This window comes from Vanessa atalanta, chromosome 8 (assembly GCF_905147765.1).
Source record: "Vanessa atalanta chromosome 8, ilVanAtal1.2, whole genome shotgun sequence".
In the NCBI taxonomy this organism is placed as follows: domain Eukaryota; kingdom Metazoa; phylum Arthropoda; class Insecta; order Lepidoptera; family Nymphalidae; genus Vanessa; species Vanessa atalanta.
This window is the reverse complement of record NC_061878.1, coordinates 7,129,459-7,143,130: the sequence shown is the minus strand read 5'-3', so window position 1 is coordinate 7,143,130 and position 13,672 is coordinate 7,129,459. Positions and strand designations below refer to the sequence as shown.

The window sequence follows — 13,672 nt, the reverse complement described above, 5'->3', positions numbered from 1 at the left end:
ACTAGAGATATTTTAATGCTTAAAAAATATGCCTTATTATTTAAGACCTCGAATAACTTTATGAAACATCGCACAACAACCTACTGGTCATCAGGTGCGCGATAATGTCTACCTTTTCCATTGCTTCGTGAGTTTAGTGTATTGATCTTCCTGTACAAATAAGTAGATGTAAGAAGGAAAGTTATATGGCCTTTATACTAATTCGGTATAGCTATTTTCAGATCTATTGTCAATTTAATCAGTTCAAATTCAATCAATTTATAAAAAAAAAAACAAATTTGCAATCCGAGAGGACCACCTTTTAACTTCTTTCTGAAAAATATTTTTCTATGCAACATTTCCTTCTAACCGTTTTTTCACTGCTTTGAAAGCTTTTAAATAAGCCGAACTTTGTAGCATAGAAACTAGAATTCGGCTTCGTTAAGGTGATTCTGATTATAAATTTAAAAGTGTCTGTTCTGCAACAAAATTAGTCAAATCATTTTGAATCATATGTCTATATATATAAATGCCTCTCCGCCGAATACCAAGTATAAACAGGCGCTTAAAGGTTCCTTTTCTCGAACACATATTGTTGTATTTTTTAAAATGTATGTGCAAATACTAAAAGGTAATATAAAAACATTTATTTTCAACTAGTGAGTATTTTATTATATTTTCTGAAGCATCTACTTATTTCTTAAGAAGATTATCTACGAAAATAATACTTGAAAATGTAAATTAAAAAATATAACCAAAGTGTTCGTATTAAAATCTTCGGTGAAATAAGAAAATTTATTGTGAAGTACCTACTCACTACTCAGTACTGAACTGAACTCCGGAGTGCTGACAATGGCAATGACGTTTGACAGTACTAAATTGTCTAAATAAATAAATCGTCAATTTGTCACTTGTTGGATTGTTGGTTGTGTTGTGTATATATACTAGACTTCTAGTTGTCCAAGACTACATTGAAGATTGATCATTGAATCAGTTTAATAAATGAAGTGATGTTACGTATTGTGTTCAATTTGCGCAACGGTCAATAATTGAAACCAAGTTAATATTCAGTTTATCGATGTAACATTCGCTGAAGCACAAGTGTATTTTATGTCATGTAAAATAATTTTAGCTTACAGTTACATTAAATTGAAAGAAAAGTAATTGTGGTATAAATTCTTAAGGATAATGGTTAAATTTCTGTGACATCTTGTTTTGTATTGTTGTTCAAACTGAATTACAATGACGGCGACTTATAATGATTATTATGATGGAAGCAAATTATTTTTGTTTTTATCCAATAGAATCGGTCTTCCAATTGATCTGGTAAGTGAAAAAAAAATATTTGAGCCAATTGTTTTTTTTTTTGTCATTGTCAATAAATTTAATAATTTATTAGTCTAACTAGTGTGTAAGAGTCATCATGAGAGAAATAGAATCTCTACGTAATCTCTGAAACAATTTAAAATTATGATATAGTTCCAATATCTGAAAGTGATATCATCTTAAACTATATGTTCAAAATATCGAATTTTTTCACTTTTAAAATTTGTTATTAGGATTGTGTAGTGATTAAATGTATTTATTGTAATTAAAATCTAACTTAACATGCAAATATATTATTTTTAATTTTCTATGAAAATCTATATTTGAAATATATACAATTTTATAAATAAGTCTAAAGAAAACAGAAACAAAATCTAACAGAATTGTTAATTCTAGAACAATTTTACAATACAATGAGTATGGTACATTAAAATTTTATTATTTAATATATTATAATAGCCAAGTCTAATAAATTATTAAGAAGAATGCTTTATGAGAGTTTTATTGAAATTTATCTTTTATTAATCTATAATATTTTAAAAAGAGTGTTTGTAAAATTTCACTTCATTACGCCCTTATTCATGGTTAGGGAGTTGGTACTCATTTTGGTACATGATTTGCTCATTAAATAACAATTTATTGATTATTTCTTACATTATTTAGAAATATTAGATAAGAAGCTTACATAAGCAGATATAACATACATATATATATTTGAAGCACAGTAATTGACAATCAAAAGACAACTTAATGTCCATTTTTTATGGTCTTTCACAAAATATCATTAATCTAACAGTTCAGGTCCGTCAAGTGTGCACTTTGTGTAAATTATTGTAAATCACTACAAAAACCTATAAGATAAATGACTACAAAAGTCATAGCCTATGTCTCCTCTCCGATTGTTGCTGTTCGAAAGGTTTCTGAACAACAGCACCATAGGCAATAATTAGTAAATAATATAGTACTAAATAGTATATTACTATATAGTAGTATTAAATAGTATTTCATTCGCATAGCCAATAATATTTTAGTTTTTGATTGCCAATTCGCTTATCATATTCATAAACAGCCTTAAAATTATGGAATAATAATTTTATTAAGCTTAACTCAGACACACTCAAATAATTATGCACATCATATACATAACTGTTTGAGTACACATGACATTGTAGCCCTGTATAGATTTTATGAATACTTGCAAAGTTTATTAATTTTTTTATTGTTTTGTTTTCATCACTGTATTATTTCTGTATAGCACTTTTTATTTTATAATGTTATCTTTTCTTTTCCATTAGGTTAATTTTTTCATTTCACAAATAGCTGCATTATGTGTGGCCAGATTTTTTCGAAAACCATTAAAGCTAGCCTCGCCTGAATTTCGACATTCATTGTGCCTTGTTATAGGGTTGCTTATGGGATATTTCTGCTTTGGAAAGTAAGTTTTATTATTTTTTAAATAGTTGTATTTAGTATATTTTAACTTAAGTATGTTATCCATGGGATTCATTTCAAATTCAGTATAGTCCAATACTCTAGTCTGGATTGAACTGATTACTATTTATACTGTCATCAATCTACCCTCTTCCGATATTAGATTAGAATTATCTTAAAAAAATTACTTTCTGTTCTACAAATGAAGAACAAAATGACAAATACTACTTTAAAAATCCCAAGATGTGTTAATGACATACTGATATTGAATGATTTTATAACTTTTATAGACAAGCAGTTCATTTATCAGTACTCCCTATGCTGAGTTACATGTTGCTGAAGACTGTGCCACAGCGTCTTACAGGAAAGTGCGTATTAAAACCTGTTCCATTCATAAATACAAAAATAATATAAGATCACTTAGATTCTATAATGTAATAATGTTAAAAAACAATAAAATATGTTTTTTTATAACAATCATTTTTAAAGTAAAACTAAGATAATCCTTTTATTTTATTTTCAGTATAATTTTGGCTGCCTCGATGATATACTTATCATGTCTTCATTTGCACCGGCAAATATATCACACAGCCAATTACAATTTAGATATTACAGGTAGCAATTATTTTAAAAATTCCAATATTTATTAAATAATTGTACTCTTTCATAATGATAATATGTACCGTTATAAACATATATATATGTAAAGATGTGGTGTTCCATTGCAAATGTTTTTGTTTTTTTTAACGGTGCCTATGCAAATGTACACTAAAAATTTAAACACTTATTGATTTTTAAGGAAATTGTCTTTTATACTATTTAATAAAAACCTGATTTTCTAAAAGCAGCATGTTATTTAGGTATGTCAAAATCATATATATGTTATCAAATTAATGTTTCATCCAAATCTATCTTAAGTGTCTAGACGTTTTTCACATCTACATAAAAATGTTTGAAATACGCGTCTACATAACCTCCCTTTGTTCTATGAAGTGAAAATGAGTAAAATTATATGAATAGACATCTTTGTCAGCTTTTATTTTTAACAACATTTCAATACTGTGCATAATGTATTCGTATTCAACCTGTTGCAAACTTCATAATCAAGCGTAACTTTACAGTAACCGGTGTCTTATTGCTCAATTCGGAATAAAGCATATCTTGTGCGTTAAAATTAATTTCAATAAATGCACATATAGTCTATTCCAACCACAAGACGACAAAAGACGAATAAACAACATTTTACAGCGAATTTACACGATAGCTTGATTAATCTATGATCATTATGGATTTGCGTAAAAATTGCGTTTTAAACGACGGGGAAAATTAAAAAAAAAAATAATTAAGTAGATTAAAGTAGTTCTTTTTATGGCATTGGTTGGCGGACGAGCATATGGGCCACCTGATGGTAAGTGGTCACCACCGCCCATAGACAAAGGCGCTGTAAGAAATATTAACCATTGCTTACACCACCTATGCACCACCAACCCTGGGAACCAAGATGTCCCTTGTGCCTGTGATTACACTGGTTACTACCGCCAAATAACAATACAGAGTATTGTTATTTGGCGGTAGAATATCTGATGAGTGGGTGGTACCTACCCAGAGGGGCTTGCACAAAGCCCTACCATCAAGTAAAGTTAAGTGTAATAGTGTTGTATTATAAAAAAAGATATATTAATCAAAAACTCTTGGTAGTGTAATATATAGCTGAGCTATTAGCGAATCGCATGGAATACGTAAATCTAAGGTTTTTATCTTTTGTAGGTTTCTTTATTCCTATTGCGATTGGAATAGGCTATATATCTACGCCACACTAATCTTAGTTCTTTGTTTTGGATTGGAAAAAGTTATTTGGGATTTGTGTTGCATACATTATAATTATTAATAGAAATATATGTGTGACACATTCTTGATCATCACTGGTAATGTATCTTTGATACCTAAACATTAAATTGGATTTTAATTGCAGGTCCTTTAATGGTCATAACACAGAGGGTTACGTCACTGGCGTATTCGTTTCAAGATAATTTAAAGAGAAAAGAAATTAATGCGAACTCTACAAAACAAACAGAGAAGGAAGCATGCCGAGTAGACAAGATTCCGTCGCCACTCGAATATTTTGCTTATACTTTAGCATTCCAAACTTTGATGTGTGGACCAGTTGTGTTTTATTCAGATTATATAAGCTTCATTGAGGGAGATAATGGAGTTAGTTTTTAATATTTTTACTATCTGTAATGCAATTACTGTGGCAGTATATATGGCGTATACACAATATAAAAAAATATGTATTAATATTAATGTTTTAGAAAGACAATAGTAAATCATTTGGAAATGAGCCTTCTCCTCGACTTGCTGTGTTATACAAGGTTGCTGGCTCTGTGGCTGCGGCTCTCCTTTACTTGTCTCTGGCAGAGAAATACCCCTTGAATGTACTTGAAGGTAATATAATTATTCACATATAGTATGTAGCAGTAAAAACTAAAAATAAAAAACGAACTGTTTTTAATTTTCATCGTATAATTATATTTTTATTTATAAGTGGGACACTTTTACATACTTATGTTTATTCATAGTATATTTATCATGTTGACAACGAACGATTATGATATATGTTAAATATTACTATAAAATGTATACTTAGTAATATTTTATAATTTATGGTATAAATTGTAATATTTATGATTACCTATTTAAAATTCAATCGTATAATGCACTCCCTATAAAATAGGACAAAAACAACTATGTTTAAATCCATTCAAATAACTTAAAATGAATATTATGCTAATTTAATTATTGTTCACTTATAATGAATTGGAAGTCGATACTAATTATTATGCTCGTAAACGTGTTTTACGGGTTAATATAACCTCAAAAACGAACGTAAAACAATTGTATGACCTCATGACCTGAATGATGATCGAAGCGATCTCTGAAAATAACAAAAAATGTTAACAATAATTTTCTCAGGATTTTTTAAAATTAATTAAATTCATATTTAAAAATAATACGAGCTTATTTTCTTATCTGAAAGATGATAAGACTTCATTACGATACCACAAGAGTTTATTGATCTACAACTTACGACATTATTTTGATATGAGTAGGTACGTTCAATCTATTTATTCGCATAGTACTTTGATGCAGTCTTCATATGAACAACGCAATACGTATATTAGTTCTTTGTCCTATTTTATTGTTTCGAAATATATTTAAAATAAACCGTTGAGAAACTTCGGACTATTGGACTATATAATACAATAGTTTAAATTATTTAAAAATGTAATCTAAATCTTTACGCTTTAAAAATAAAACCAATAATTCCTACATTAAAAATATTATATCGCAAAACTGGTACTGGCATTCGCAGCCACGAATCGACTTTGTTCATTGAAATGAAGTTCAAAACAGTTGAATTTTTGAAATCTCGATATTTATATTATATATTCAAAGACAAAGCCCAGTATATGATGTAGTGAAGCTGTAATTTTAACATAAAATATCAGTTCGGTAATAAATACGTTTGAATCATATAGATATGTATATAAATTCACACAACGGCTGATGTGATTATCTAGCTCATTAAGAATATGAAGCCTTTGATTGTATCCAAAATGAAACTTTAGTGGAGAAATGATCCTACTATGGAATTAGAGAACGCTCGAGCTTTTGATTTATTATCTTAACAATAGAAATCAAAGAGATTGACAAAACAGGGAAAGCGATCTCCTGGGATATAAGTGTCACTCAAGGATTCATAATTTGCAATTTTCTGTTTGTCTTGGTGTGATGTGATTCGAGATGGCCCAGTGATTAGAACGCGTGCATCTTAACCGATGATTTCGGGTTCAAACCCAGGCAGGCACCACTGAAATTTCATGTGCTTAATTTGTGTTTATAATTCATCTCGTGCTCGGCGGTGAAGGAAAACATCGTGAGCAAACCTGCATGTGTCTAATTTCAACGAAATTCTGCCACATGTGTATTCCGCCAACCCGCATTGGAGCAGCGTGGTGGAATATGCTCCAAACCTTCTCCTCAAAGGAGAGGAGGCCTTTATCCCAGCAGTGGGACATTTACGGGCTGCTAATGCTAAAATGTTTGTCTTGCACATAAATTACTTGCTCTTATTATAAAGGAAAAAAGAAAAAATTATACGATGTCACAAAAAGTTGCCAGAAATGGAAAATATTATCAGGTATACAGGACTAATTTTGTGAAAACTGTTCCCGTTATCCGGTCATACTCCAACCGTAATTATTTACATGTAGGTATGTATTACTTACTTAGTATGAAAGGTACTCTCAATAAAGAAACTTTTTATATTTACAGAGTTAAAAGATCCTACTTCTGAAGTATCACGATCGTGGTCCGCGTTATATCTCCTGTGGTACGCGTATCTCTCCACTCTCGTAGTGAGATGCAAGTACTACCACGCGTGGTTATTGTCTGAAGCCATATGCAACAATTCAGGAATGGGCTTCAACGGCTACGACAACAACGGTAGCCCAAAATGGGATAAAATGTCTAATATAGACGTTTTCGGATTCGAGGTACGTAATATTTTTTAAGAATACTGATTTCATCAAGGTTACCCTTCCATTTCATTAGAGTGGACCCCCGGTAATCCGACAGACGTTTTGCAGGGTAATGTCGGATTATAGAGTACCCTACTGCCTAAGAGTATACCCCTAATAGTCCGGATTTTTTTTATAAAAGAGTATCTTGTAATCCAACAAATTACATATCCAATGATAAGATTCTATATGCTATACTCTATAAGTATAAAGAAGTGATAGCTATCACATGTAGTCAAATTTAAACTAAGCAATCAGAATCGCGAAGATTGTCAAAAAAATAATCAATAATAACAGACGTATCGGATTACAGGGGTGCCGGATTAGCCAGGGGCCGGATTACCGGGAGACCACTGTAATAAGATATTGTTATTTATTGTCTAACTTTTGTGGCTTGTCGGCATTTGACAAAAAAGATATTACTGAATATGACCAGAGAACTTAAGAGTTTAAGTAAAATTATTTTTTATTAAATGAAAAAGATTGTCAAAATTCTGTTTAATAAAAATTATGTTAGATTTGCTTAGCACATTTAGAGTGCGACATTACCAGTCCGGCTGGTTCCTGTGGTCATGTCAGTGCTTCGGGTAACGTTTGTGGTGCGCAGTTCGCGCAGAACTTCCGCACGGCAGTGTCCAGTTGGAACAAGAACACGAACGCGTGGCTGCGCGTGGCGGCGTACGAGCGCGGCGGCGCGGCGTGGCGCACGGCGCGCGTGTACGCGCTGTCGGCGCTGTGGCACGGCTTTCACCCCGGGTACTACCTCACCTTCTTCGCGGGCGGGCTCTTCACCGTCGCCGCTAAGAAGGTATTCCCTCGCTACTGTGTATTAAAAAAGTAATTGTCTGTAAATAGCCTACCGTTGGGCTCACGCATCCTCTACTTTTTGATGAGAACTTTTGGAGCTTATTCCACCACGCTGCTCCAAAGCGAAGTGATTGTCTGTGCATTGTGATATTTTAAGTATATCGATTGGTTATTCGAATGAGAAAAAAAATATTTGATATTTTATTTCAATACCTTTCTAATTAATATGTTAAATCGATGCATTTTCTAAATATATTCAACTACCAAGGCACTCGAAGAATGTTTCTGAAGTAGTGTGTTGTTATTCTGAGGCAAACAGACGTTTTGTTAGAATTCACATTATATTTATTTCAGATCCGCGCGTTTGCTCGTCCGATGTTTTTGGAGAGTCGTCCGAAAAAACTCTTGTATGATGCCTTAACATTCGTAACTACCAGAGTTGCTATGACGTACGCGACCGTCCCATTCGTGCTGTTACATCTTTCACCGAGCCTTGCATTTTATGGGTTAGTATATTTTTTTCAAAGTTTTCACGATTTGAATATGATTTTTATTTAATTCATTTTGTCCCACTTTGTTTTTATTCATTTTTTAATGTCGTTTTATATATTAGGATTCAAAAGATGCAAGAATTATTTCAATAGTCAATTTATTTCGCTTATAAACATAGATATTATTTATATACGTGTGTATTTCGATTTGTTCAAACAATATCATACAAATATATCTAAAATAAATAACTTGTTCCAGGAAATTTTACTACTCCTTGCATTTTATTGCTTTAGGAGCAATGTTTTTACCGTCTAAATCTAAGTTGCATGGACTTACTCAAAATTCGGATCTATCAATCACTTCTACATTTACAAAAGATATAACAGCGAGCGAAAACAAAGGAGAGGCGAATGGAAAACTCAAATTACCTTAACAAAAATAACCCAGCATATTTTAATTAAGTTTGCATCAGACAAGATGGAATAAGATTCTTTATACAATTTGTAAGATAACATTCAAGATATAAAACACAATAAGCATTTATTTATGACACACAACAAGAAAATGTAATATTTATAGTTATTTTTCTACAGTATACATAACTATTTACAATGTTATTATTATTATAGAAACTTACTTTTAATGTAGAAATAGTAAGACATTAAAAAATATTATTTTTCTAACAATATAATTATATTTTTATGTTACAGAATTATATAACATATAAAAGTACATTTATGTGGTAGAATTTTATTAACATATTTTATATCTATGTCATGTTATTATTAGTTTTTAAATATAAATGGAGTTAATTATTTTTATGCATTAATTTGTTATGTTCTATGACTTACGGATGCACACTCACTAGATGTAATTTGTTTTATAAATCTAAGTCCAAAATGTTCCGTTTACATAAGGGGCATTCATTTATTACGTAAGACGATTTAGGGGGGAGTTGCATCGACCATGTCTTATGTTTTCTTACATGGGGGTGGGAAGGAGTTTTGATCATTCTTACGTAAGATCAAAAAAATTCAAATTATTTGAAAAAACGCGCGATTGCTGAAGTTCGCTCAGATATCTTTAGAACCTTTGAAATTATAAATAAACACATTTCAAAAAGTTGTTACTTTTAAAAAAAAACATGTAAATTAACCAAACATGTATTCATTTTCTCCTTTACATTCTTACGTAATATATATTAAACAGGCAGGGTGGGCGTCGGCCAGTTCTTATTTCTTCTTATACCTAATATAAGGGGGAGGGGGTCAAAACCTAGCGAAACTAGTCTTACGTAATAAATCAATGGTCCCATATAAATGATGAAATTATACATTGTATGCCATTAAGGTATAAATTGTTATCTTTAAAAAAAATCGGATAAAAATATATCTGCATTTTTATTATCACTAATATAATAATATAAGTATTTTAAATTAATGATAACATTACAGTATTATTTTTAAGTTATTTATATTTTTCATAAGTAATGATAATTCTATAAATATACCTCAAGAAAATGCAACATTTGATATATTTTTAAGACAAAAGTAAATAATTACTTCTGTCTTAAAAATTATCAACTTATTTATTGCAGTTTTATATAACGGAAAAAAGGATCCATTTAAATTACTAACTCAAACTCTTTAAACAAATAATCTTGATTTTAAAGAACTCTTAGATTAGCCCTTGTTATAATTATCACAATCTGTATATAGATACAGATTGCAACAATATTTGGTATTACTTTGATAAATATAAAAATTGAGTTTCTTATTCATAATTTATTATTTAATCAAAGTTGAACAACTTGCTTTAAAGGTTAATGTGTTTTAGTAAAGTTATACATGTGTGTACCTTATAAGTTCTGACAAGAGAAAATTATGCAAACAAATTTTGTTGACATGAAAAATATTTTTTTCAGATATTTTTTGTTTCTATAATTTGTTATACAGTAGTTTTAATATCATATTATACAGAATCCATAACATCAAAAAACCAATGTTGGGGGAATTTCAACAATATACTGAAAATATTGTGTTAATTATAATTACCTATTTACATACACTCAAACATTTTTGTTAAAATTGGTAATTTTTTGTTAAACTAAACTTATATTAAAGTTTATTGAAATAAGCACTAAACAGTAGCTTGAAATACATGGAGCATTCCATAATAATGAAATTATAAATATTTGCAATTTTTACCTATTATGAAAATAATTCAAAACAAACAGACAAAAATATTGGTTTTGTCTTTTGTGACTTGCAAATATTCTTAATATGACCCTTAACAAAGATTACTTTAAATTTCAGAACAATTTTAATTTAATTTTAATTGGTATTTGTTTAGATTTAAAATGGTGATTAGTTATTTTAAACATTTAAAATAAGCATGTTGAGGTGATGTGTCAACATATTTAACACTTTTAAAAGTATACATTCTTTAATCTGTTAAAATAACAGCCAATACATAAAAAATCATGAACTATAATAAAAAAAGATGCTTCACCTCATTAAAATATTGAATCATTATTACCTTAATAAAATTTATAATTACTGACAGATTAAAAATTCAATATAATTTTTGGATAATTGCTGCTATAAAATTTTCGAATCTATTTCACCTATTTTAAGAAAAATTAGCTTACAAAATATTTGCTATTTACAATTTAAGATTTTTATTATTATATCTTTGAGAAATTAAGACCTCTTTGTTTGTTATTAACAAATAAATATATTTAACATAGAAATGTTCTGGTATTCTGGTGACCTCTTGGTGATGCCATAGTTTTTATAAAATCTACCGGTTGGACCTGACTTTTTGTTATTTGTAACATCATTTGTAAATGGTTAAATTATCAAGCAACATTTATTCAAAATAGTAATGACAGAAAATTCGTTAAAACAAATAGCGACAATAATTTATTAAATAACACTTTTGATACATTTCGGTTTTAAATAATACTATTGTTTGAATTTTAATAAGATAATATAGTATTAATATTGTATTAACATTCTTATGCAAAAACAAAATGATCCTATTGATTAGTTACTGAATGTTAAAAATATGCAACAATTCATTTATTAAGAATTTCTATATATCCAATAATTGTTATTAACATGTAAAACAAACAGTTTAATTCATAAAATGTGAGTTTTCCATTTACAACTAATGTTATTTTTTTTTAAATATGCAACATTTTCACCCATGTTAACATTATATTGTTAATCATTAGAAGAACATATTTAAAAAATAATATGTATCATTATTTTTTAAATATGTTTTTGTTGATAAAATAGAGAGCAATAGTAATATTGTATCAATTTGATATCTCACATTACAAATTGTAATTTATATGCTATGGTTGCTATGTTGTGATGTTTATAAAATAAAAGTATATTTTAATAAACTGCTTTTCAATGTTATAATATTACTTTTTTTTAGCATCTTTTAATAATATAAATGCTTGTCTCAAACAGCACAGCACTCCAGGGACATCATTTGTTTCTTTTAACTTTCTTTGGAGATCCTTAAATGTTTTGAGTTTTGGGTAGATGCTCTGCACTAAAATACATAATGGTTATTGTTATATTTCAAAGAATCTGATCTACTTAAGTTTCTAATGTCATTTTACAATACTTGAAATACTTACATTCATATTTTCCTGATTCTATGTTGCGTAACAATCTAACAGAATAGTTTTCTGTATCTTTTTTGGCTTCAGTGAAAAATTGCACAAAAATAACCTGTGTATTGCCACTTCTAGATTCTATTGAATAATATATCTTTAAAAACTTTTTATAGCATTTTTTTGCCATTAAAAATGCTTCATGTGTTTCTTTTATTTCTTGCGTGAGAAGTTTTTGATCTGTAACAATTAAAATAAATTCAAAATTTAAATCAAATATACATTTAATATTAAGTTTAAGTTAAGTTTCATAAATTGAATTAACTGGAAAAATGGGTTTAATTTATAAAATTAGTCATTTTCAGTAGCAAAAACTATGAATTTATCTTTACAAAAACACAACCAACCTTGCTTGTAGTTCTCATACTGGGTTTGCTGCCTTGTTATTTCATTAAGTTGTAATGCAATTTCTTGTCTTAGTTCTTTATTATTCTCAATGATTAATTTCAATTCTTCGTCGTATGTTTGAGCTATATTTGCTTGGTAATTAATACTTTCTATTAAAAAACCGTCTTCCAGAGCTTTAAGGACATTTTCGCATATATTATTTAATTGTAACTCGAAATTGCTATAAAAGCTGTCTTCAATTTCACTTAAACTTATTTTATAATTCCATTTTGCTTCAATTACGCTCATTTTAAAAATCTGCATAGAATTATAACATGTAGTTATTTCGATTTTTGAATATTATTGTAAGAACTTATACTTAATTGCCCTCTTCTTCGAAAGTTATAACTGTTCTTCATAAACATTAACAAAACAAAACTGCAAAAAGTAAAGCCACTGGTTGAATATAACGTTTATTATTCAAAGTTTAAACCAATTTGAAACTTCTGACAAACTGACGTTTTGTTGTGCGGTCAATGTATTGCTAGATTGCTACTTGCCAGTTAATATGCAATCTTTGAATGAAGCGGTTTTGTATTCAATTTATTAAAATACAAATTTTAAAAGTTGTAGGTATATTAATATAAGCTTAAAAGTTATAGGTGTATTGTACAGTGAAAAAAAATCGATTATAAACATTTGATAACAATGCATAAAAGTTTGTTCTCAACTCAATAAACCCACAACAAAGCAAAAAATATCAAATAACAAATATAATAAATAATTTAAATTGTTGCAAGGCTGACGAAGCAATAAAAATGAAAAATATTTATTTTTATACATGGAATAACAGACCACTTTAACTCTATCTAATGTTAGTAAAAAAAACTTACATTTTAGGCAATTAAAGTAAAAAAAATCATATAAGACAACGTTAAAACAACGACATTTCACATTACCGGCACTCTTAATGTCTATAAATGAATGTAGGCTGTCTATAAATATTTTCATAGGTCTTACTGAATTGATTTTGCTTTTT

The 13,672-nt window shown here is 28.9% G+C and overlaps 2 protein-coding genes across 3 annotated transcripts; one reads left to right on the top strand and one right to left on the bottom strand.

The window, feature by feature from the left end:
• The first annotated feature begins 870 nt into the window (after positions 1 to 870).
• Positions 871 to 9,237, top strand: LOC125065848 (lysophospholipid acyltransferase 6). Of its 2 annotated transcripts, XM_047673694.1 has the most exons (10): positions 871 to 1,305; positions 2,601 to 2,740; positions 3,027 to 3,104; positions 3,260 to 3,351; positions 4,709 to 4,947; positions 5,049 to 5,181; positions 7,072 to 7,292; positions 7,924 to 8,124; positions 8,478 to 8,629; positions 8,874 to 9,237. In XM_047673694.1, exons 1-10 carry the CDS (start codon positions 1,222 to 1,224, stop codon positions 9,046 to 9,048), a joined length of 1,515 nt encoding a protein of 504 aa, XP_047529650.1. In that variant the 5' UTR covers positions 871 to 1,221; the 3' UTR covers positions 9,049 to 9,237. The 2 variants fall into 2 exon arrangements, with proteins under 2 accessions (XP_047529650.1, XP_047529651.1); XM_047673695.1 differs by lacking the exon at positions 2,601 to 2,740 and having other exon boundaries at positions 872 to 1,305; positions 8,874 to 9,236.
• Positions 9,238 to 11,972: 2,735 nt separating this feature from the next.
• On the bottom strand, positions 11,973 to 13,196 carry LOC125065863. Its single transcript, XM_047673712.1, has 4 exons — positions 13,099 to 13,196; positions 12,654 to 13,054; positions 12,271 to 12,486; positions 11,973 to 12,182 (listed from the first exon to the last, which is right to left on the bottom strand). Exons 2-4 carry the CDS (start codon positions 12,955 to 12,957, stop codon positions 12,049 to 12,051), a joined length of 654 nt encoding a protein of 217 aa, XP_047529668.1. The 5' UTR covers positions 12,958 to 13,054; positions 13,099 to 13,196; the 3' UTR covers positions 11,973 to 12,048.
• Positions 13,197 to 13,672: the final 476 nt, after the last annotated feature.